This window comes from Bactrocera oleae, chromosome 3 (assembly GCF_042242935.1).
Source record: "Bactrocera oleae isolate idBacOlea1 chromosome 3, idBacOlea1, whole genome shotgun sequence".
NCBI lineage: Eukaryota > Metazoa > Arthropoda > Insecta > Diptera > Tephritidae > Bactrocera > Bactrocera oleae.
In genome coordinates this window covers 47,509,232-47,536,427 of record NC_091537.1, presented here as the reverse complement: position 1 = coordinate 47,536,427, position 27,196 = coordinate 47,509,232, and the positions used below count along the sequence as shown (strand labels likewise).

The 27,196-nt window shown below is 37.1% G+C and overlaps 1 protein-coding gene across 1 annotated transcript; it reads right to left on the bottom strand.

The window, feature by feature from the left end:
• Positions 1-23,196, bottom strand: LOC138856178 (uncharacterized). Its single transcript, XM_070106594.1, has 3 exons — positions 21,307-23,196; positions 21,031-21,242; positions 1-273 (listed from the first exon to the last, which is right to left on the bottom strand). Exon 1 carries the CDS (start codon positions 22,896-22,898, stop codon positions 21,462-21,464), a length of 1,437 nt encoding a protein of 478 aa, XP_069962695.1. The 5' UTR covers positions 22,899-23,196; the 3' UTR covers positions 1-273; positions 21,031-21,242; positions 21,307-21,461.
• Between the last annotated feature and the right edge of the window lie 4,000 nt (positions 23,197-27,196).

Sequence of the window (27,196 nt, the reverse complement as noted above, 5' to 3'; positions counted from 1 at the left end):
TTATGGTGTGGGGTTGCATGGCGGCTGGTGGTGTGGGTCAGCTTGAATTTATTGAATTGACAATGGATAAATGGGGTTATTTGAACATTTTAAAAAACAATTTGAAACAAAGTGCAGATATTCTTGGATTATCTTCGACGTTTTGGTTCCAACAAGATAATGACCCGAAGCATACTGCGTAAAGTTAGACTTTGGCTCTTGTACAATGCTCCTAGACAACTTAAAATGCCCCCTCAATCACCTGTCCACAATTCTATTGAGCATCTATGGGATCTGTTGAAAAAAAGAATTCATTAGCACACAATAACAAGTAAAGAGGCTTTGCGAAGTGTTATGAAAGAAGAATGGTCCCAGATTGTAGCTGAGGAAACAGATAAGTTGGTAAGATCAATGCCAAATCGATTGAGTGAGACTTTAAAACAACGCGGCTATCCAACAAAATACTTAAGCAATTCACAAGCTTCGTCTTATGTCTTATGTCGTATTTCAATAGCTTAAACAATACGACACTTGTGAGCAATATTTCTACACTTCACCAGCTGGTAATGAAAAATTAAGAATACAAAAATGCCACGGGGAAGAGACAAAAATAAAATTAAAGCTTTTTTATTTTGAAACAGCGGCTTTTTTGATCATTATGACAGTCATAAAAAAATAAGACAATACGACGATATGACACAATATGACACCTTGTGAATACCCTAATTGAATTTTATTTTTCTTTATCATTTTTAATACTTTGTAACTAATTTTAAAGCTGAACGCAGACTTAATGGTGCCAATGTTTACTTCTCCTTACACTAAAATCCTGTTATCACAAAAATGAAAATAGGAATATACATTTTTGTTTTTGCATTTCGAACTTAAAAATATACAGAAGAAACACATGTAGAAACTTTGAACTGAATTACCTATTTACATTGTGTTTTTACTTCACTTAAAAAATAGTGTCGGGTGAACGCCGACTTTATTGGCTATGTGTATATATTAACAGTTCATAAAAGGAGAATAACCCAAGTATAATATGATATATGACCGTATAATGCATTGGTTGTCAATCGGTTGAAAGGCATTTCAAACAGGTAGAAGTGCTAGCTTGTAAATTGGTCGCCGAATGATTCCCTTCGTTGTTCGTCCACCACACGCACTTTATAGTCCTTTCCTTGAATACAGTTTATAACTCTTCCAATGTGCCATTTTTGAGGTGGTAAGTTGTCTTCATGGATGTTAACCATTGAGTTGTTGTTGATGTTTGGTCGCTCCGAAAACCACTTTGATCGCCCTTGAAGTTCGTTGATGTATTCATTTGACCATCTGTTCCAAAACATCTGTTTAATGCTTGTGACCTGATTCCATCGTTGTACGTTGCTGATGTTAGCTGACAATCTCCGCTCTGGGAGTGCCCTAAATGCACTACCAATAATAATATGTCCCGGAGTTAATACTTCATAATCGTTTGGATCCGATGACATTGGTGTTATTGGCCGAGAATTTAACACAGCTTCTATCTAAACCAGGACTGTTGTTAGTTCCATGGCTGTGAGTTTTGCATTTTTGATGGTGTGATTGAGGTGAACCTTAGCCTAATTTGACTGCTGCTTCCCAAATACCGCCAAAATGTGGTGCTCTGGGAGGAATAAAATTGAAATTTATAAATCCATTAGCACAATATTTTATAATTGCATCTTTGTTTTCGGTTTTAAATAAAAATGACTTTAATTCAACTAGTTTGCTGCAAGCACCCTCAAAATTTGTTGCGTTATCGCAAAAGATGTCAGAGGGTAGACCTCTTCTTCCAATCATGGGCTTCAATGACGCTAAGAATGCGTCCGTGGATAGATCCGATACTAGTTCGATGTGAACCGACAAACGAAGATCGCGTACATTGGCTTGATAAGGTGTTTTGTCTCGAATACGCAAATATACGTTGCCTGGTCCACAGAAATCAATCCCGCACCGCGCAAAAGGGCTAGATAGAGTTAATCGCTCCACAAGTAACTGTCCCATTACTTGATTCATCAGCTTTGGCTTGTAACGTATACAATGGGTGCACGATCTGACGATGCGTATTGCTAAATCGCGTGAATTGACTATCCAAATCTGAAGTCTTATCAGTGCTACGAGTGCCTTTGGTCCTGCATGGTAGAGTTTCCGATGTAGATGACGAACGGAATGCACAACAGCATTGGGTGTTTCCTTTCTTCTGGAATATCTACTGATTCCAATCGACCCCGAACTTTGAGTATTTGAAATCCTTCGGGATATTCGAGAAAAGGATTTAAATAACGTAACGGACCATTTATCGTAAGCTCTTTTTGTAAAGGATGAAATGATTCCAATCGACCCCGAACTTTAAGTATATGAAATCCTTCGGGATACTCGAGAAAAGGATTTAAATAACGTAACGGACCATTTAGCGTAAGCTCTTTTTGTAAAGGATGAATTTCAAATGCGAATATCTTCAATTGGTAAACTCCTCCACAGAATGTTCTGGAACTTTCGATCATCTTCGTGCATTAATACTTGGCGATACATTTTGACTATGTCGGCAGTGAGTGCAAACCTGTAGAATCGAAAACGAAGAAGAAGAAGAAAAAGTTCGCATTGAATTGTAGGGCCAACCATCTGAATATCGTTTAATGATTTTTGGGAACGCTCATATGACCCAAACTCACGTAGTTGCTCATAAATTCAACGTATTGTGCTTTCAATTGTGGTGATTTGGCTAATCTTGTGCATTGAATCGTCTCAATGCCGTAGTATATGACTCGCCCAAACACGTCGGATCATCCTTGAAGGGTAATTTGACAACTATTTTGCCGCAAGGTCTTCTTGACACAGTTGAATTGTATATGTGATCGCAGCTCTGTTGTTCACGAGTTAATGCCTTTGGTATGGTAGTGATTTCTTCCAATTTCCACAACTTTTCGAATTTGGTATCTAAAGATTCATTAGCTAAAACTAAACAAGATGGTTTAGATATGTTGTTACTGCCCGTCTTGCAGCGTCCCGAAACAATCTAGCTTAGGAATGTTTTTTGCAAAATGGATAAATTAGATCCAAGATTAATTTGGCCTACAGATAGAAGACTGAAGAACGCTTCTGTACCCAGCAACATGTCGATTTTCTTTGGTATATAAAATGCATCATCAGGGAGCGCTATATTGTGTGGAATATTCCATGTTGAAATATTGATTTCAGGATCTGATTGATAAGCAATGTGCGATGTAATACAAAAAGTCAATGGAAGTTCGAAGCCAGTCACTTGCGACTTGATGTTAGTTGAGGTTTTGAATTAAATATTTGTTAACGATGAACCGATGCTTTGAATCTGTATGTTTTGCTTATTTCTTGGCAGAAGCAACCTTTGCGAAAAATCATCTGTGATAAAATTTACCTGTGAACAGGAATCTAACAGTGCCGTACCCAATCTGAAGCTCCCCGATGCATCACGAACGAAAATTTTTGCTGTTGCAAGGATGACGTTATCCAACGATGAATTATTCCTGTGTGTATGCGTGACTGCCTCTTGTTTTGTAAATACCTGAGTAGGTGTTTGTTGGCCTGAAGTAAAACCGCGGTGGAGTAAACTGTGGTGTTGCCATGCACAAACCTTGCATGATGATGGACAATTGGCTACACGATGTCCCTTTTTCTTTGCATGATCGAAACGTTGAGTAATGTTTAGTGACTTAAAGCGATCGATTTTAAAACCCTGATGGTTGTTACAGGAACAGAAAGTACACGTTATGTAGGAGCAGAAAAATGTATAGCCTCGTGGTTGATTCCTTGATTTCGAAGTATAGTATTTGTTAGCACCTTAAGTTGACGAAGTACTAATATGCGTGTTATCCAGTGACTCAAGGTATTGGCAGTGTCTTTCCAAAACTGTGGTGCAATCCTCCCATGATGGCAGCTTTCTGAAATCTAGCGACTCCTTCCACCGTTTGCTGGTCTGTTCATCAGAACCATAAATAGCTGAAGCCTTATTAATTAAAATTCTTAGCTGACTGCTATTTGGTTTCATAACTGCAGGTAAATCAAATAACGAATTTATTCCTTCGAAAAAATTAGTGTTTTGTTGTCATACAGTACCTTCAACCGTTCTAACGCCTTCGGATAGTTTTCATTTGTCACTTGAAACGCATTTACAGTTTCTAAGGCTTAACTTTGGAGACAATTTCGCAAATGGTTGAATCTTCCAATATTAGTTAAATTGAACTCACGATCAATTATTTGCTTGAACGAAGTGATAAAATTTTGATAATTCGAATACTTTTCATCAAATGTAGGAAGCTTAAGTGGTGGAAGTTTTGAACTTGATCGTACCATGCAAGTTGTGTCCGAAAGTGAAACGTTGTTATCTTCTGCCAGTTTCGATTGGATAATCAATTCAGTTGTGATGTAAAGTACTTCCAGATCAGCGCGTTCTCCATCATCAGCATCCAATCTATCGAGGTCAGTTTGAATTGAGAGAATCTGCTTAAAAGTGAACCCCAGGATGCCCAAACGGCATTTGTATTCCGCAGCTGAAAAAGCCTTTCCATTTGGTCGTAAACTAGCGTCGACGATATTTTTAATGCGCGTAATATTTTTCTTGGTTCTGGCGCGTTGTTGTCTTAGCTCATATAAAGACATTGCAGAACAGGATCTTGTATGTGTTATTTATAGAGGTTCAAAATTATTTTAAATACCAATACTTCTACTTCTAGTGAGTAGTTAAGCAATAAGTGATTAGTTAATTTTTACCATTTTCACACCATCGATAGAGACGCTAAAAACATTTGTTACCCAGTGAATTTTTTTTTATTATGGCTTCAGTGGTACAGGAGATATGCACATTAAACCTATTAGGGGGCGGGACCACGCTCACTTTAAAAAAAATTTAAACTGCAGATGCCCCTCCCTAATGTGATCCTATATACCAAATAAGAGTCTTGTATCTTGTTGTGGAGCTAAGTTATGGCAATTTATTTGTTTTTGATTAATGGCGTTAATGGGCGTGGCAGTAATGGGCGTGGCAGTGGTCCGATTACGCCCACCTGCAACACCAACCGTCTTACGGTATCAAGAAACATGTGTACCAAGTTTCATAAAATCTCATCTCAATTTTTACTCAGGTTACAGCTTGCACGGATGGACAGACGGACGGACGGACAGACAGTCACCCGGATTTCAACTCGTCTCTTCATCCTGATCATTTATATATATAACCCTATATCTAACTCGATTAGTTTTAGGTGATACAAACAACCGTTAGGTGAACAAAACTATTATACTCTGTAGCAACAGGTTGCGAGAGTATAAAAAGTAAGGAAGGTCTAAGTTCGGATGCAACAGAATATTTTATACTCTCGCATAGTCAAATGGTTTACTCGTTTGAGATTTCTTTATATATTTTAATAATTAGAGCAATCGTTCTTGTGTTTTGTTGTATACGCTTATAATTTAATTTATATAGAATGAATTACAACTGTGTTGAGGAGTATGAAAATAAATCGTTTATTGACAATGAATAACATATTTTATTTATTTTATCGATATTATTATACATGTTTAGCTTAAAAATAATAAATATTAACAACTTTAACAAGTAAGGAAGGGCTAAGTTCGGATGTAACCGAACATTTTATACTCTCGCAAAGTCAAATGGTATATTCGTTTGAGATTTCTTTGTGGATTGACTGATATTTTCGGTAGAAGGTCAACTATAGGCACTGGCGTCCACATATTTAGTACTTAGGGGCTTGAACAGTTTTGGTTCGATTTAGACAATTTTGGTCACAAGGTGGCATACTTTAAACGTATTATTCACGCAAAGTGATCATCATTCATCAACAATCATTGTTGCTTGATATGCATAGTGGAGAGTGATAGAATCAGATGGAATTGAAAATGGTGTTATATGGTAAATAGGCGTGGTTGTAGTCCGATTTCGCTCATTTTCGCCCTATAACATAGAAATATGAAAAGAACGCTATGCACCGAATTTGATTGGCAGCGATTGAGCAGATCCCAAGATATGGGTTTTCACCTAAAATTGGGCGGTGTCACGCGGTTCCTATAAAGTCATCTCATACCATCCCTGAGATAAAATTTAAAAAAATTTCTCTGGCGTGTTTAGTGCTTGATTTATCGCGCTTTTAGTAGTTTTTAACAGTACCGTTATATGGGGCGTGGGCGGGGTTTTCACCCGATTTCACCTAGTTTGCTTCCAGTGAATTTTGTTATTATAGCTTTAGTAGTTTAGGAGATATGCACATTAAACCTATTAGGGGCGGGACCACGCCCACTAAAAAAAATTTTAACTGCAGATACCCCTCTCTAATGTGATCTCGTGTACCAAATAACAGTAGGGTATCTTATTGCGGAGCTTGGTTATGACAATTTATTTGTTTTTGATTAATGGCGTTTTGTGGGCGTGGTAGTTGTCCGATTACGCCCATCTACAATACCAGCCGTCTTACTGTACCAAAAAATATGTGTACCAAGTTTCATAAAGATATCTCAATTTTTACTCAAGTCACAGCTTGCACGGACGGACGGACAGACGGACAGGCAGCCACCCGGATTTCAACTCGTCTCTTCATTCTGATCATTTATATATATAACCCTATATCTAACTCGATTAGTTTTAGGTGATACAAACAACCGTTAGGTGAACAAAACTATTATACACTGTAGCAACATGTTGCGAGAGTATAAAAATTATATTATTATACTAATTTGTATATAATATTTACAATACTAAACATAAATTTTTATATAGATTCTTATACATATATCCAAATTATATTTCTTTTCTCCTTATACTATTTAATTTCTATCATATATTTATACAATAATGTCTTATATTGTATAATAACAAATTATATATATAATTTAAATTTTCTTAATAAGATAATTTACATATTCTTCTTAAAATTGTCTTAAAAATTACTGTCAAAACTGCTATACCATTTCTTAATATAATATATATATATTCGAAAAAACAAAAAATGAAGAACTATTGCAATAAGTCTGAAAACTTTAGTTGGAAATAGAGACACAAATACTGTCATAATAGATGTGTACTGTCTCAAAAGTAATTGCATTAACATGGGAAGGATACATGTTTGAAAATGCCCAATCAATTTGTGTACCTTGGAGCAGATTTCCTATTGAATTCCCTGTAGACATTAAACAAATCTTGAAATCTCCAATAATTAGCACATTTTGATTGCATAACTCAGAAGTAAGGACTTCCTGAAGTTCTACAATTAAATGTCTGCCAGAGAAAGCTGAATTTCTGTATAGAATCAGAATATTAATACTGAAACATTTAAACAAAACCGCTTCTAAAACTTTGCGGCCTCAATAAATTCTCTTTACAGCCTTTAGTTCTACAGAGCTAGCAATACTATGCTTTTTCTGTTGCTTGTTTCCGTGCTATCTATCCTCAGCTCGTTAATGGAATCCTGGTATATCAAAATTTTCGCACGGATAACTCCAAGATCTTGCTGTTCATTCCGCCATGGAAAGTAAAGCATTAACATTTCGCGGAAATACTCAACTTTGGCCAAATCTGGGTTAAACCTTCTATACCGAATAATACAAGGTTTGGTACGTTTCTTAACAAAACCGCTACCGTCTTTAAGAGGCATGATCTAACTGATCGGATCTTTGAACATAACGGTCCAAAATACTGGCGACGAATATTTCAGTCGAACTTGAAGGAAGGTTCTGAAATTCCGCTCTAGGTTTTACCATTCGAACACGTTCCTCAGGTCGAGAGGTATGCATCCAGTATATATTGGACATCCATATTTGCTCTATTGGAAAAATGTTGAGTTGTGTTAAACTTGATTTAAGGGCTAACGAATAGTCATCAAAAGACATATTTATTCTACTATCAGACAGGAAATGTTCAAAATCTCTTACATTAGAAATGTCTTCTGTAGTCCTATTTGAATTTAAAAGTTTTCTGAGTTTTGACTTGATTTTGTAAAAGGTAGCAGTATTTGCGTTGAAGGCATTGGTGGATATGGTATACCAAAACGACAAAACTGTTGTCCTTTTATTTCCCTAGTACAAGATCCGCTGTGGTTATGCTTCTGATAACATAAATAATTTTCTAATTGGCTAACCAAACCATCTGTAGAAATATAATTGTCAATAAAACTAATGGCATCAGGGAATGTCTGAGGATCTTGAAGGTTGAAGCATTATTAAGCCAATACGTGCCATGTACATGCGGGGAACCTCTCTGTTGAAACTCCACTCTCTAGTAGAAATTTGTGACAAAATGCTGTCCAAAAATGCCGGCATTAGACAAAGTTTTCGTTTAATAGATTTTGGGCCGTAACTCGGTTGCGACCTGAAAACTTTCTAAGGCAAATGGATGTACTATTCTTAATTTTTAGCAGTTCTAATTTTTTGTAATAATATAACAACTTTGGAAAGGTACACACTCTTCTGTCAAAACGGCGAATTTCAGAACGTATTATTTTGCTATATGTTTCAGAGCATGTATGTTTCCGCCCAGCATATATTGTTCCAAATGACAACTCTTCTGAATTATTGTCTTGAATTATATCAATTGGTCTAGCACAAAAATTGTAATTTCCATCTTACGAAGGAAATTTTTGCATTAAATATAAGGCGGATGCAGCATCCGGGTGACCTTGCGCAATAGTTTCGAAATTTAATTTGCGAACTAGGTGTGAAAATCATAATCCGCCGCAGCAAATACATATTTCAGTAGGGCCCTTATTTATATTTTGGAAATAAATGTTATTAAAATCTGTTAAATTGCCACTATAATCATTTTCTATAACATTATTTTCTCGTTAATAATATTCGTTGGGACTTTCTTTCGTTTTCAATTTGCCTATTGACCGGGTAATTTCTACAAAGGCCAACTTGACTTTGTCTAAGACGTCTCTGATTTAAAATTTCTTCCCTCATACCCCTCCTATTAAGCTGTCGACGTTGTGTTTCTCTATCACGCTCCTTTCTCCTTATTTCAGGATTCCTTCTTGCATGTTCTCTTTGCATTTGATCACGAATGCGCTATAAATTCCTATACTCAGGATTTCTTGCGCGAAGTTCTCTATGATCCCTAGTGTTCCTTCTTTGCTCATCATAATGTAACTCGGGATTTTCTCGACGAGACCTACGACCTCGAGTATTTCTTATTTGCTCTTTGTTTGCGAATTTGTGGATCTTGCCGTCTTGTTCTATATTGAACAGTATTTACAACTTGCTCAACAGATCGAACCTCAGGGACTTCGCGCCGAGATCTGTGACCTCGAGTATTTCTTATTTGCTCCTCAGAGCGGATTTAGGGACTTAGACGTCTTGCCCTATGTTGAACAGTATTTAAATTTTGTTCAAGAGACTGTACCTCGAGATTTTCCCGCCTGGTTTTATGTTGATTTGTATTGATAATTTATTCGGACAGGCATACATCGGAATGTAATCTACGATTAGCGTGACTTACAGTATCTTGTGGCTGCTTACTATCTTTATGTAAATAGTTTGTACGAAGAACTCTCATACGTCTTCTATTCTGAAGACATCTCAGTAATACAGATTTTCTACTTAATCTAGGCATCATTAATAAATAATAAATGGCTTAATATAAAAAAATACTTGTATATAATACTTATATAAATCTGTCCATCCGAATCTGAAAAGTTGGATCCTAGGTGCTGCTCTCTTTCACTGTAATTGAATCATTGCTATGACTCCTTTCCTGTTCGGTGTATAGGTACTACGGTATACTGGTTCACATATGTATATGTGTTTGCTCGCCACTGTATATAATACGGTTTTGCTTGCCACTATATATAACAATAGTTTAAACACTATATAACTAATACACTGAAATTAGTTTGAATACAGCACTTTGCTGATCAAGAAATCTAGTGTAACTGAAACTACAAACACAGTGTACTGATATTTATTATACTCTTGCAACATGTTGCTAATAGTTTTATTATGGTATATTTTTGTACACAGAGCTTACGTACTTTTGTATACCTATATATTACATAGATATTCACTAACATAATAACACAGATTATTTAGTTATATTTATATTTTAGAAATTAGTAGTTTATTTAATTGTATTGAAATTAAGTGCTCGGAAAACACCTCCGTAAATTGCTTTTGTCTAACGCTTTTTAAAACAGGGATCTATTTTGAAAGGTCTGCTCATGAAGGCTAAATTAACAATAACTTACATATAATTAAGTATGGTACACACATATGTAGAGCAGGTATGTAGATTTTCTTCTTTCTGTCTTAATATCTAAACCTTTCATAAGCTGCCAACGGCGCTGGGTAAATCCCAAAAAGTACTTAAATGTAATTTTCTTGAGTTTACAGTTCACCTCATGACCGTCATATTATAATGTGTCGCAACACTGAAATAATAGATAATAGTATTTTAACCGATGGGGTCGCTGTTTATCTATTACCACATAAAAAGGATCTTTAGTCCTTTTGATACTACACTACTAATATTTATCTCACGATTTTTTCTAGAAAGATATTTTTGCTCTATACAAAGTCCAGCACTCTAAGAAACTTTTTTACATTGTTGTCTGGTATATTTTGTTACAAGTTCAACATGATGGCTGAGAAAATATACTTATCCACTGATTATCACCAAATATTAGAAGAAATATATGTATATAGAAATCTATATCTATCACTTTAGGTGATGCAAACAATTCTTTGGTGAACAAAACTATACTCTGTTGCAACATGTTTCGAAAGTATAAAAATGTTGCGAAAGAATTCAACATTCATTACTCGATTATTATTTGGTATCTTATTAACTTATGTTATTGATCAAAGATTTACTATATTAGATAGATACTATATTTTCTCCGAAATGTTAACTTTAACAAAAAGAGGCTATTTAACTCAAACATGGTATATGTGATATAAACTGAACCAAAGGGGTGAGATTTAATATGTGGGGTATATGAGGTTGCTGTTGTACGATAGGCGCGGAAATCAGTATATTAGGGTTATAAGGTTTGAACAAAGGTCTAGAACAATATCATTCATAATAACCACATTATTTTTAAGAAAAACTGTCCATTTAATTTCATTAAATTATAAAATTAACGAAATAAATTATACCATAAGATTATACCACAAGTAGTACATGTATGCTGAGGAAATTCGTGGATCGATTTCACACATTTTCGGCATTAAACTGTTGTATATCTAATATTTTACGTTTATATAAAGCCAATGTCAATATATACCCGATAATGGGTACTAGGGCGGAACCAAGAATTTTATACTTTTGTAATTCGCAAGAATCAAAGGCCAGGAAATTCCTTCAGGTGTGGCAAAGTTGAGAAAGAATTAAACATCCATTATTAAATGAAATCGTGATTAAATTACATTCAAATTTGGTATCTTCTTGACTTATATTAAAGGCCATAAACTTAGTCTCAGTTTTATGGCTATATTTTAGTTTGCGTCAGCGAAAGTTTTTTTAAAACAAAAAAACATTTTGAAGTGAGATAGGGGCCGTCCATATATTACGTCATTCTAAATTAGGGGGGGTTGGTCTGCGGATGACGGTAAAGTCAAAGTCGGTAAAGACGGTGTCTTTAAGAAATGACGATAGGATGATTATAGGGGGGGGGGGGGGGGGGTCTAAAATCTGAAAAAATCGAGGACGTAATTTATGGACGGCCCCATATACATAAGTGAATGTGATATTAACTCGACCAAAGTGGCTAAATTTTATATTATAAGCTTGTGTGGAAAACGTCAACCAGAGAATCGGAATTCATTATATGAAGGTGTGAGGTTTAGATCAAGGTATATACTATTTTCATTCAGCGTCAAACCACATAATTTTTAAGAAAACTTATCCACTTAATTACATTAAAACAGCACTTTTTGATCAACCGGAACGGTTTAAAGTCAAGAGGAAAGAATCATATATACAAGGTGCGTTCCAAAGTAAACAGTAAAAACGTAATAAAGTAAACTCTAGTTGCGCCATCTATATGTCCACTAATGCGTTATAATCTGCTATCTTTTATCGACTTCCAGTAAAAATTTCATGATATTTCATCTATTGGCAGTGAAGTTATTGCGTTTTAAGTGTCATAGTGTTTTTGTCATCGGTGCGAAAATGAGCTTCGAACAAAGAGCCAACATTAAATTTTGTTTTAAAATTGGTAAAACTTTTATTGAAAAGTTTCAATTGATGAAACAAGTTTATGGCGATGATTGTCTATCTCGTAGCAGAGTGCACTAGTGGTTTCAACGTATTCAAAGTGGTCGTGAGGACATAAATGAGAAATGAGCCGAAACCCAAAAAATCGCGTTAAATCGGAAGTTGGCGTTTGTTGCACGATAATGCGCCGTCTCGTCGATCGACGCTTGTGGCCGATTTGACCAAAAATCACATTTTAGCAATCAACCATCAGGTATTCACGTGATATGACACCGTGCGACTTCTACCTTTTCGGAAAAATGCATTTGCCGATGAAAAGAAAGCGTTATGCATACGTGGAGGCCATTCGAAAGGCTTGCACCGGCATACTGGCAGACATACCGGGCAACGAGCTAAAACACTCATTCGACATGCTTTTGGACCGTGCAAAAAGCTGTATTAAAGCAAAAGGAGACTATTTTTAATAAAATTAATTGATTTTGTCTTTTTTTTAAAAGTCCTGTTTACTTTGGAACGCACCTTGTATATTGGGGATAGAGAAAGATATTAATTTTTACATTGCTCAGCTATACTCGAGCACAGAGAACATATTTTGAAGCAATTTTATATATAAAAAAATTTTTAATACTCACTGACCGACATACGAGAAGTATAATAAGTAGTTAATGGAGGTAGAGGGTAGCATTAATTTATAAAAAAAAAATGTATAAATTTTTGCCAATACTATATACTACTAACATGCCACAGACTAATAAAATGCGCCCACTGTTTCATTAAGGTACCTCACACACCATCACCAATCATATGGAGTAAAGTCAGACGAATGTTCGAAAATCCTGATATTAGTTAAATGAGGCCAGGTAAAATTTTCACTCGATTTCATCCATTTTAGGCACAAAAATACCTTGTTATGAGTAAAACACGCTCTCTCATTTTGAATAAGGTAACTCACATATTGGTCGATATATGGGGTATAAAGTCACCCGGAAGTTCAAAAATCTTTATATTAGGTATATGAGGGCTATAGGAAGTATTGATTCAATTGATCTCATTTTTTGACACAAACATACTTATAGAGAGTTTCATTTATTTATTTTATTATATGAATTTCAATTATATATCTTACACATTGACCGATATTTTCGGTAAAAAGTCAACTATATGCACTAGGGTCCACATATTCAGAACCTATTGGCTTGAATAGTTTCGGTTCGATTTAGACAATTTTTCGTCACAAGGTGGCATACTTCAAACGCGTTATTCACGCATATTTTTTCCCCGATACAATCATTTTTGTTTGATTTGCATAGTGGAAAGTGCAAAAATCGGATGGAATTGAAAATGGTGTTATATGGGAAATAGGCGTGGTTGTTATCCGATTTCGCTCATTTTCGCACTATAGCATAGAAATATGAGAAGAATATTATGTACCGAATTTGGTTGAAATCGGTTAAGCAAATCCGAAGATATGGGTTTTCACCTAAATGTGGGATGTGCCACGCCCATTGTATAATTTCGAACGGGGCTCCTATAAAGTCAGCTCATACGATCCCTGCGTTTAATGACTCTGTTTAGTGCTTGATTTATCGCGTTTTTAGTAGTTTTTAACAGTACCGTTATATAGGGAGTGGGTCACCCGATTTCACCCATTTTAACACCGTAGATAGAGATGTGCTACAACCATTTGCTTTCAGTGACTTTTGTTATTATAGCTTTAGCAGTTTAGGAGATATGCACATTAAACCTATTAGGGGCGGAACCACGCCCACTTTTAAACAAAATTGTAACCGCATATACTCCTCCCTAATGCGATCCTGTGTGCCAAATACCAGCCTTGTATCTTATTGTGGAGCTTAGTTATGGCAATTTATTTGTTTTGTGGGCGTGGCAGAGGTCCGATTACGCCCATCTGCAATAGCAACCGTCTCACGGTACCAAGAAACATGTCTACCAAGTTTCATAAAGATATCTCAATTTTTACTCAAGTTAGAGCTTGCACGGACGGACGGACAGACAGTCACCCGGATTTCAACTCGTCTCTTCATCCTGATCATTTATATATATATAACCCTATATCTAAGTCGATTAGTTTTAGGTGATACAAACAACCGTTAGGTGAACAAAACTATTATACTCTGTAGCAACAGGTTGCGAGAGTATAAAAACGACTACTTTTATAACAAAGTACGACATTACAATGATTTCTTTTAAACGATGTGAATTCTTGTATGTGAAAGACAGCTATTTTATAAACCTCCAATGGCAGTAAGAACAGTCTAGATTAGTGTAGAGTTTAAATGTAATCTAATCTTTGCTGGATACATGATATTAGTGAGTCTATAATCCATAATATTAGTTAATAAGATACCAAATTTGATTGTAATCAATTCATGCTTCCGTGGAATAACGAATATTGAATTATTTCGCAACATTTTTTATTTATTTGATATAAAGGTTTCCCAACACTTGAAAATATTTCCCCGGTTTTGGTCCTTGCAAGCTATGCCTGAACTTTACTTGTTTTAATTAAAAAAGTTGCAGAGCTAAAAATTGTTTTGTTGAATATTACTGGGGCCTTTAACCATATTCAGACGCTTCGTGCGAAACAATTTCGTAATAATACTTATATGAGGCACTAACTGCTCATAATGAAATCACCCGGCTTAAATTTCGAATTTCTATATTGTCTAAAAGTAAAATCATGTAACATTTTTTCCTGTTTTTGCGAAACTAAGGTCACAGTAGCTTCACTCATTTAGCGATCCGGTCGAATTACATATATTAAGAAAAGCCTTGACACATAAGGCTGTAATCCATCATCACAAATCCTTTGAAATCACAAAATCACTTAACTGTAATTTAGAATGTTGTGTAAAATGCAAGGAAAGGTTTTGTTAAAAGGTTATCCTAATAAATCAAACAGGCAGGAATGACAACTAAAATCTTAGCTTAATTTAGAACAAAATAGACCTCACCTAAGAAGAATGAACTACAATTTGGTACATTTAGAATGGCATATGAATCTCTAATTTTTTGGAACTTTGTTTTACAAAGAAAAAGAACCTTTAGTTTGATTGTTGTCATAATCTTAATACAGCAGTTATCCGAAATAACGCACAGATTAATTGTTAATCCAAGTACTCACTAACTTTTTCAATAAAAATGAGTAAAATATCTGAAATTTTTTAATTGAATTATTTGTTAAAACAAAAAAAAGGGCATATGTATGTTACCTTGAAGGGAGTAATGTGCTAATTCATGAGGTCAATATATTGGTATATCAGTAATATAAAAAAGTTTCTATAGGTATTTAAAAAATTTCATCATGGTTCCTGATGTGGATTACGAAAATTACATTTGATGGATTTCTGAAGTTCAGTCAATACAATAAGTTTAATAAAATCAACAGTGTTCTGCTTGGCCCACTGGACACATTGTTCAATTTCGTCTTTCCCTTCCAAGTGATCATCAACTTCATCAGAATCCTGTATGAAATTTGGCTGAACACATCCCTTCAAATCGCTGACTGAAAGTAGAAAGATCATCCTCTTCATCACTATTACCATTTTCTTTAAGTGGTTTACTGCAGCATTTGCTAAAAGTTGCTTCAGAATAAGATGTCCATACCACAAATATTGATGTCGCAGCATCATAAGGCGAAAAAGCCTTCAAAAATGCAATCACATTGTCCTCCCTATTTGCAAAGAAAACTGCAGTTTTACTAATCTAATTGCATTTTGGCTCATTGGGTGTATTAGTAGTGTAACATTCAGAGGCATATAAACCAGAGAACTTAGAAGAAGGAGAAATTGTAAATTGAATTTTGTATGATGCTCGATTGGACGGCTAACAGAGCTGAAAAATTGGGTTCAGGGAGTTCACCATTTCCTGTAGTATTTGGTGTTATTTAACATAACTGAAAATTTATACACAATGCTGCAGTAGCATTTGCTAAAAGTTGCTTCAGAATAAGACTTCCATACCACAAATACTGATGTCGCAGCATCATAAGGCGAAAAAGCCTTCAAAAATACATTCACATTGTTCTCCCTATTTGCAAAGAAGACTGCAGCATTACTAATCTAATTGCATTTTGGCTCATTGGATGTATTAGTAGTGTAACATTTAGAGGCATATAAACCAGAGAACTTAGAAGAAGGAGAAGGTGTAAATTGAATTTTGTATGATGCTCGATTGGACGGCTAACAGAGCTGAAAAATTGGATTCAGGGAGTTCACCATTTCCTGTAGTATTTGGTGTTATTTAACATAACTGAAAATGTATACACAACGTTCTCTGGCAGAAATACATATCTCCCAACATAAAGAGAAAAATGAAATATTGGGTTTAAAAAATCAAAGACAATTTTTTTATGGAACTAAATAACTTTATTCTGTAATGTATTGCCCATTTTGATCCATTGGTCATTTTGCCATCTTTCAGGCAGCATCGTAATCCCATTCTTCTGGTTTTTATTAGCAAAAACCTGAATCAGGTACGATTTGACATCATCATCATTATTGAAATTTTTACCATTTTATGTGTGTACATACTTGGCTTGTATGTACATCAACATGGAGTTAATTTCCATTGTCTGGTATGTACATATTGAGAAATAGAATCTTTATCACTTATCAATAAATACATGTGCGCGCACTGCTCTATATGTAACTATGTATGTACAAATATGCGTATGACATTGCAAAATAAGTAATGCATACGCAAATCTATATACTTGTACATATAAGCGTACAAATGTATATATGTCAGCCAATAGGAAAAATACAAACATTGTTATACAAAAACAACAATTGTCTCAAATAGCATGAGCAGCGTCAGAAATCAATATGGCAGCCAAATTAACAAATCCTAAATATGTAGTAAATCACACAACAAAAACATTTTCATTCATGAACGCTGGCGCACATGCAATAAGCTAAGTCATTTCATTCATAAAAGCAAACGCCTTACACATCTCCCCGAGCATGCGCTTGCCTACAAGCGTCTTTTCGCGACGATCATAAATTGAACTACTTTCTGATGTTCCCTCTAGAAGGGAAAAGTGGCAACCCTGCAAACCCACAAAACACAGAAAAAAGTGAAAAAACTGGCAACGCAACTTATGTCGATTTAAAATATTTTACAATTCTAAAATATTTTTCCGAGGTTCGCAAAAATCTTCGTCAATATGTATGCATGTTCATATATAAACATACACACCTACAATGATTTGTAGGCAAAGCTGTTAGAGCGGCAAGGGAAGCGATGACAATCGGCGAGAGTTTGTTTATTTTTCGGCACATCTCGGAATTTCTACCAACAACACAATGTTGTGACGCTTTGTCGTCGCATCAGTCCTTCGACAGATTGACTCTTTGACATAAAAGCAAAAAACGTGAGCTTCGATCATCGGTTGACTGTGTCAACGGAGATTTCACATGAAGTAATGATTGTACATATCTACATACATATGTTGTTTTTAGACAAATTTACAAATATTTTTCTTTAATATTTCTTTACATATACACATGATCTGAAAATGCCGACGGCAAAACACAATTCTGTACTTTTGTGACTCGATTATGGTGTAGGTAGGTAGGTAGGTAAAGTGGCTGTCATTCGACACACTTAGGCCTTTAGGAGGCCCATTGTGATACCACTGGGACTGTGATCCGCTCACTCTACTGGTTCCTCTCTGAACCACCCCGTACTTCTGATGAACTTCATCAGTGTGACAAGTTTTATCTGTGCAACCTCCGAGACGTCGTCAAGAAACCCACGACCCATGGTTGCGATTCTTTTCCTATATAGTGCTGCGCAATCGCATAGAAGATGTCTAATGGTCTCCTCCTCTTCTACTTCCTGACAGCTTCTGCAATAGTCGTTATATGGCGCGCCAAGTCTACTTGCATGTCTGCCTATTAGACAGTGGCCTGTTAGTACTCCTACGAGAGTTCTTATATCATTCCTCTTGAATTTTAATAGTCGGCATGTGCGGCTCATATTCCATTCTTGCCACGTTTGCCTGCTGGTTGAGCAGGTCAGGGATTGATTCCACTGACACTCGGCTATATTAATGACATGTTTGTCGATTAGGTATCTACACGTAGCCAGAGGCATATTTATGTCCACCTTACCAGGATCTAGTTGTAGGGTGGTGCCTGCTCTGGCTAGTTCATCTGCTACGCAGTTACCAGGGATGTCACTGTGTCCTGGAACCCATTGCAGATTTATAGTGAAATAGGATGACAGATCCGCCAGAAGATCATGGCAATCCTTCACTGTCTTCGACGAAATCCTATGAGACATCAGAGATTTCAAAGCCGCTTGGCTGTCTGTATATATAAATACACTTCTTGTTGTTATTACGCTTTTTGTTAGTACAAGAAGGCTTTCTTTAATTGCAGTGACCTCTGCTTGGAAGACACTACAGTGGTCTGGTAACCGGAAGGCGATTTTGGTATCTAATTTAGCCGAGAAGACACCGCCGCCTACTCGGTTATCCAGTTTGGAACCATCCGTATAGAAGCTAATCCCTTCTTCCTTGTCCACTACATCCCGTTCCCACTCCTCTCTGGAGGGAAAGGTAATATTGAGGACCGGATTTAGGTTCAGCTCCACCGGATTGCGAAAATCCGTAGTTATGGGAAGAACCGGGAACTTCCTAAGTATCCTAGAATGTCCCTTGTTACAGGCGACTAATAGGGAGGCTTCCCGCAGTCTTAGAGCTGACTTCGCTGCCATTTGCTTACAATATAAGTCTGTTGGCAGCAAGTGTAAAATTATGTTGAGTGCCTGGCTTGGCGTAGTTCTGAGAGCTCCACTGATGCAAATACTAGCTGCTCTTTGTATACTTTCCATGCTTCTAATCGCATATTTCTTTTCTGTAATTGGCCACCATACTACTATCCCGTAGGTCATGATCGGCCTTACAATTGCTGTGTACAGCCAGTGAGCCACCCGAGGTGTCAGTCCCCACCTGGGCCCCACCATTCTTTTACATGTGTAAAGCGCTGTAGCAGCTTTCTTTACCCTCGCTTCCAGGTTTTGTTTCCAAGAAAGCTTCCTGTCCAAAATTAGTCCCAAGTAGCTTGCTTTATCCCCTATCGTTAGCCTGGTGCCATTTAAAAATGGCGGCGTGATTTCGGGAGTTCTGTGTTTCTTAGTAAACAATACTAGTTCTGTCTTGCTAGCATTTAAATTCAGTCCGCATGATACGGCCCATCGATTAATCTCGTTTAGTATTGTCTGCATGAGACTAGCGAGGGTGTTCGGGAACTTGCCCCTAACCGAGACTGCCACATCATCAGCGTAGGCCACAACATGTATCCCCTTCTTTTCTAGGTCCACAAGCATTTTATTCATTGTCAGGACCCAGAGAAGTGGGGATAACACGCCTCCTTGGGGTGTACCCCTTCGGACAGATCTGTACATCGTTGAAGCTCCCAGCGTTGAAATAATTGACCTGCCCAAGAGCATCTGTTCAATTAATTTCCGGAGAGGCTCAGATATGCCCAGATCTTTAAGCGCGCTCAATATGGCCTTTGGCTGGATGTTGTTAAAGGCACCTTCTATGTCTAGGAAGGCTACGAGGGTGTATTCTTTTATTTCCAGAGATTTTTCAATCTCTGCTACCACTGAGCTTAATGCCGTTTCTGTGGATCTACCCTTCGAGTACGCATGCTGCGAAACTGCCATTTTTCTTGGGTTTAGTATGTCCTTTATATGTATTTCTATTAGTCTTTCCAGCGTTTTTAAGAGAAATGATGAAAGACTAATTGGTCTAAAATCCTTTGGATTAATATGTGAGCTTTTGCCCGCCTTTGGGATATATATCACCTTAACTTCCCTCCATGTCGAGGGAATATAGCTCAATTTCAGCGCCCCTCTAAACATGGTTGTTATCCAGTTTATTGTGTAGCTCAAGGATTGCTGTAACTGGGCCGGGAATAGACCGTCTGGTCCCGGCGTTTTATAAGGCTTGAAGCTGCCTATTGCCCAATAAACATTGTCATCTGACACTATGTCTAGCGGAGGGGTCTCTGAGCTTACTTCACTCCCCATTAAATGCCCCCCTGTGAGGTTCTCGGAACTGTCTGGGAAGTGAGTGTCCATTAGTAGGCCCAGAGTCTCTTTACTGGATTCCGTCCAGCTGTGATCTGGCTTCTGAAGGTATCCGATGCTGTGTTTCGACTGTGTCATTATCTTTCTCAGTCGGGACACTTCTGCTGTATCTTCGATATCGTTGCAAAAGGATTTCCACGAATTCCTTTTTGCTTTTCTTACCTTCTTTTTGTATGCCCGAAGGTGGTTGTGATAGTTATCCCACTCTATATCTTCTTGGGATAGTTTGGCAGAATTGAATTGCCTTCTGCAATTCTTCTGCATGTTTTTAAGTATTGGGGTCCACCAAGGAGGTCTAATTCTTCCCCTACTGTGTGTTAATGGACAAGCTACCTCTAGTGCTTGACGACAAGACTCTGTGAATCGTTTAACAAGGATGTCTAGGTCCTCTTTCTTTTCCGGTTGGAATGGTGGAATCATAGGAATACGCTTTTTTAGCTCCTGCATGTGCATCTGCCAGTTCGTTTTCCTATGATTCCTGAATTTCTCTTCCCTAACTACATTTTCTTCAATTATACACTCAATGTAGCGGTGGTCTGAGAAGGAGTGTTCTTCCAATACCCTCCAATGTGTTATTTTATCCACCAGTTCTTCCGATACCAGTGTTATATCTAATACTTCCTGTCGGTTTCTGGTTATAAATGTTGGCATACTACCTTTGTTACATAACAGAAGCTTACTTCCTATTAGATAATTAAAGAGCAACTCACCCCTTTCATTAATGTCCGTGCTTCCCCATAGATTATGGTGCGCATTGGAGTCGCATCCAAGTATGATCGAACACTTGGATGCTTCGGCGTCTCGTACCAGCTCCTTGAACAGCTGCGATGGTACTGCTACCTCGTCGTACGGCATGTAGCATGATGCGAGCCGGTATTTCCTCTTGCTCGTCTCCCAGCTTACTACCGTAGTGTCGTTACTACTGTAATTGTGTAATAAAAAGACATTAAGCTTTTTGTTAGCCAATATACATGTCCTTGGCTTACCTACACAACCATTCGAGTATAGATTGTAACCTGGTGTCCTCAGACCGCAGATACGCCCTCCGTTAACCCATGGCTCCTGAATGAGGACAAAGTCAGGCCGTTCTTCTGCCATGCGGTTAACTAGGGCTAGAGACGCTAGTTTGCTGTGGTGTAAATTAATTTGGAGAAGACGCATTAGTTATGGTCTTCTCTGCATCATCATGAGAGTCGCTTAAAAGCTCACTCTCAGTGTAGAGTTTAGAGAGTCTGTCCGCAAGTTCAGACCCCGAAGTACACTCACCTTGATCCGTGATCTCTGCGTCGCTCGAGGACTCCACTGGATCTTCCTCGACTTCGCACTCCGATTCCGATGCCAAGTTTTCTCCTGCATCGGCGTCTGATTTGTAGGTCATGACCCTTACTTTTGTGAATCCGTAGTTGATCTCTCCGCCACTTTTCGCTAGCGGTTCTACGGATTCTTTTGTTAGAAGCAGCAGAATCTGCATTGTGGCTCGCTTCGTCTCCACTTCAGATTCTGCTGCGGGGTCGTCAAAGGCCTTGACGAATCTCCATCCCTCCGTTGGCAGATTTGGGTTGCAGGCTCTTATGAGCTGCATTATTTGGTCCGGCTGCGATGGTGTAGCCGGGATCCATACCCTTGCTCTCGGTCGGGATGGGATATCTTTCCTGTCTACCGCCACCAATTTGGCTCCGGGGTAGACCTCTCCCACTTTAGATATTGCTGCTTTATATAGCTGGACCGATCTCTCGTCGTCACACGCTATCATCTTTATTTGCCCTTGATACCATCCGGCATCCGCACATGACGGGGGTGGACCTGGATTGCTAAGTAGCACTTCCAAAGCCACATTCGTCAGTGCGGCTTGCACCCATTTCCATTGGGCTCTGGGGATTTTTCCTTCGGGATCACCCTCATCCAGCACACCAATGACAATGCGGTTTCGGGCCACATCAGCAAAAGATCTTACGGGCGTCACGCCCTTAGTTTTCGGTCTCTTTGCTGACGGCTTAGCCTCTTCAGCGGACCTTTGTCTTTTTGTTGCCACTACCGGCGCTTCTAGTTTGAAGTTAGGTAGGACAGCTCTCGCGCAATCAATGGATTCTTGGAGCTCCTTTGTGAGCTCCTCATTGCTTGGCGGTTGCAGCTCCACCTTCTTCAACAGGTATGCAGCGCGTCGCCTCTCTGCATACTTTGCTTTTGCCGGGTCATCAATCCTGAAGGAAGGCCACTCTCTGGCTGACCCACTACTGGCAGCTTCGCTTTTAGCATCTCCCACCTTCTCCTGCTTGGCTGCCAAGCTTTGGCTACAGGGGTTGGTATGGGCTGCCTCCAGCGTTGCTGTTTTTGTGGCGCCAGCCTTGGCTACTGCCCCCTTAGTATTCGCCTTTGCTCCAGGACCAAGCTTCGCTCCTGTCCTCGCTTTGGCTGTTGTCGAGCTCGTGCCAAACGCTGCTCTTCTCTGGGAGCAACCCGCTCCCTCCGGTCTTTTTGAAGGAGGTCCGGACTCCTTTTTGTTTTTATTTATTATGTTAATGTTTTGGCTCATATTTTGGACCCACGAGTGTAGGGGAAAGTATGTCCGCTTGCGCATAGCCCCCGCTACGCAAGTAAGGCTATCTTATTACGGAGGGCGCCAGGTATCCGTAAGCTCCGTGCGAGACTGGGCTATTTAAGGGCCCCCAGCCAGGTTGATCTTCGGCACGGGTCGCATGACACCTTGATCCAGCCCCTTACCTCCTACCATGGTAAGACCTCCTATCTGGATGCTGCACTATCGAAGAGTACCGAACACCCAGATAGGAAGCCTGACCTTAGCTAGACACCTCACTACTAACGACGTGAACCTGTGGTATCTATTTCCAGTCGGCACCCTCGTGGAGGGTTCAGCGGAGGATTTTTGCCAACCACCATTATGGTGTCAAGTACATGAATTATTTTAAGAAATATATCAAAATACTTTATTAGTAGTAATTTAAAAGTATTTTGATATATTTCTTTATTAGTAATAATTTAAAAGTATTTTGATATATTTCTCATAATAAAGTAAAAATTAATCAACATAAAATAATTTAAAAAAGAATAAGTAATAGTTCAATAAAAGGGAATATATTTCAAATGGCATATTAATATTCCCAGTTTGGCATACATATAATATTATACAAGTATTCTCTTCAATATTCACCTTTGGGATTGTTAAGCGAGCTACACGTGTACAGATTCACCGCTGTTATAAAAGCGAGAAATGTTATTTGTTTCTACTGCGTGTGAGGTGAACTCCCCGATAAAAATTTTACAAATGTTCGCTGTCGAACCTGCACCTTCTCGTTCTTCTAAGTTCTCTGTATAAACTACACAGATTTTGTCACCAACGTTGAATGCTTTTAAATTAAATCATTACACAATTCCGATATTCATTCCCCATTTTTGTGCAGATCAACAATTTTAAGTTTTTATATCAAGTCAAGTCAAGATATGGAGAAGTATGATGTATAGACTTCAATTAGCGACTCTGCTAATTTAATCTCGTTTCAACCAATATATCTAATACAAAACGGTAGGTTCTCAAAGGTATCAGATACTATTTTCGATCGTTCAATCTCATCGGGGCCATAAATACATATATTCATTATGAATCAAAGAAAAAATTGAATTTTTGACCTTTAAATGCAAATATCTCCAAAACCACAAGTCAGAGGAAACTAAGTGAATATATTTTTTCGGTGGATGCTATTCTAAAGCCCAGCCAGTTTGTTTATACATGAAGAATGTAATGATAAAATATAAATTGATAATAAAAAAACATGTCAGGAAAAGGAAAATAAAACCAAAGCTTTGAAAGGTAAGTATATGAACTTTAATATGATGAGTTTATTAGAAATAAAAAGTACAGAAGTTTTACCTATGACTCAAAGCCAACCGAGAAACAGGAGAAATGAATTAAAACTAAAAGTGTGAACAAAATACAAATATTGTGAATTGAATAAAAATAATGATATCTATATAAATAAGAGGTGTGTTTTTATTTATTAATGGTAGGTAATTGCAGTTATTGTAGGTAGAGAGAATGAGAATGAGTTACTTGTATAACGATGAGTTATTTAACGAAGTAAGTGGTGGATCTACTGAATAGTGGCAATTGGGTCCCGTGTTAAATGCATGAATGAACAGCATTGTCGGTAATCTGATAGTGGTCATTCCTAGTGGCTAATGAACTTTCCACTGATCAGCCGTACGAAGGGGATCGTATCGAGAAAAATTTAAATGTTAGGACTATACACATTAATGCAATGCCACTTTTGAAGGATTTTACGTATCACTATTCATTTGAACATTTGTTTGTGTTGTGCATCATGTTGTAGCCAAATACTTTATTAGGATTTAGTTTTCTGTTATTGAAAAAAAAATATGATTTGGAGAACAGTTTCTTCATTTACAAAATATTGGTTTTCGATATTAAGGACTTTGTGGATATTAAGACTTGGAAAACAATACTATCAAAACACTTCATTATCACTCGTCGAATATGCAATACTTCTTATCTAATATTCGAATAGGTACATACGCTTCTTTAGTTTATTCAATAAGAATTTAACTTTCTCAATATGGCTAACCCATATTACAATGAACGAACGTATACCTAAATATGCTTACATGAAACGTGTTTGTATTCAAATAATAATGCATAGTAAACGCGCATATATTTATTTATACCATAATTAGATGCTGTGGGTGAGTTATTGCTCAATGACATGTAAACTTGTCCAAGCATGAAATAATTAAACTGTTAACCACATAAGTACCCTTTTCAATTTAAAACTTATGCAGTATTTGCTAACCAGAAGTTACTGGTGCAATTGTTTAATATTAAGGCAAGTTATAAGTGCAAACGCATGAAGTCTAAAATTTGTGTGATACGTGCACTCACATATGTTCTTCATAATTTTAATTATTTATTAAATGTTTTATTTTATAATAAAGCAGTGCATTCAATTTCGTTTACTCTGATAAGCATTTGATTAAAATAATCTTTCACATATTATTGTAAACATGAGTATAGTATTATATTTACATAACATGACTCAATCCTCCTCCTCAGAATAAATAAGATTATATTCACTCTGCCAGCAGCCTCATGAGTGCGGTAAAATTATTTCGATTAATTTAATTATTTTTACTAACTGATGTCTAAGGCATTCATGCGGCGATCGCACCCATTTTTAATATCTGATTAGTGCTTCGATCTGAACATTTCTTCTAGATATTTTCGGAGATAAAATCATATAAGGAGTTTCGTTTGTCTTGTCCAATATATACGTTTTCTATACAAGGACTTAATTTTGATCGATTAGTTTGTATGACAGTTATATCCTATAGTAATCCGATATCGACAGTTCCGACAATCGACCAGCTTCTTGGGAAGAAAAGAACATGTGTAAAATGTCAGGTCGATACCTGAAAAACTGAGGGACTATATCGCGTGTATACAGACAGACAAACGGTGTGATCTGAACATTTTGTTCGGAGATTGTACCGTTATCGTAGGCTATAATCTAATCCTAAGCTCATGAAATAAGACTCAAAAACTGAGGAACTATTCGTATTTGCAGACAGACATAAATCGATTTAGCTTATTACACTGATCATACCATATATATTTTTAAAAGGTATTTTGTGCAAGATTCGTGGCAAACATATTAATATACCCTATTCAGAGCATAAAAACTATGGTAAAATGTTTGCTCTTAATATTGGTATTAACAGGTGGCACATTGTAATTTTTGATTTCCCATATACAAGTATATAACTCAGGAATATTTTCTTATTTTGTTCGAATGCCTAACGCTTTTGCAGAAATTATTGTATAGTGTAAATAAAAACTTGGGGCCGTTTTCTCAATGTCTGGTTAATATTATCCCTAACCGCTGATAGCTCAACTGGATGATACCTTTTTTCGTAGGCGAGAGGCTCGTTCTTGGGTGGCACGCTTTGGGTTATCTTCCCTAACAGCTCGCCTCTACGCAATCCGGCATTACTTTTAATTTTGAAATTCCTTTCACGGTTGCAACAGTGCTCAGTTTCACAGGAATATTTCCTTATGTTCGGATATTTAAATGTTATTGCCCTGTTTTTGTATGTAATATACATATATGAATGCAAATATGCTTAATAAATAATGGTAATGAGCGACAAAAGTTTTTCCGTCTGACTTATAGATTTTACACTCTTCTACGCGTATAGATTTTACAGCTAACATCTTACATTTTATGTTCAGGTTAGAAACTAACCAAGACACCTTCTTTCGGTAAAGTTTTTTAGAACTTAACTGACAGATGATTGCTAACTACATATTAAGAAAACCATTTTTCAATATGTTGCCGATGAAGTTCTGGTTAAGCGCTTAATCAGACATTGAAAAAACGGCTCTTAATTACTTAACGGTTCGGGGTTAAAATAATACCCAATATCTTATATTTTATAACATGTGTTGTTTTAATTCGATAAATTTTTTATTTAGCACGATTGAAAAAATCGGTAAAAAGACAGTTTATGATAACATTGATTAGAAATTTTTATCCGTATATATGTACTATAAATGGACATACAAACAGTAAGTTCCTTATAGAATCGTCAACTATGCATACTGGTCATATGAAAAAAAGGTTTCTGAGTCGACACGACCATTACACGTCCAGCTCATAACAGACAATGGCTGTATTTTTCCTGCATCCGAGTGTAGATGAACAAATCAATAAAATCACTCAAATTGTATTTAATATTTGTGTAATGTCTTTCCTTCCAATTTATTTTAGTTGGTGGTGTAGCAACGCGGGCAGGGTACAGCTGGTATATACTTATGTATTTAAGTTATAGGGTGACGACAAGAGTTAA

Coding starts and splice junctions, on each gene's coding strand:
- LOC138856178 (XM_070106594.1), bottom strand. CDS start 22,898: ATGCGCAAGCGGACATACTTTCCCCTACACTCGTGGGTCCAAAATATG.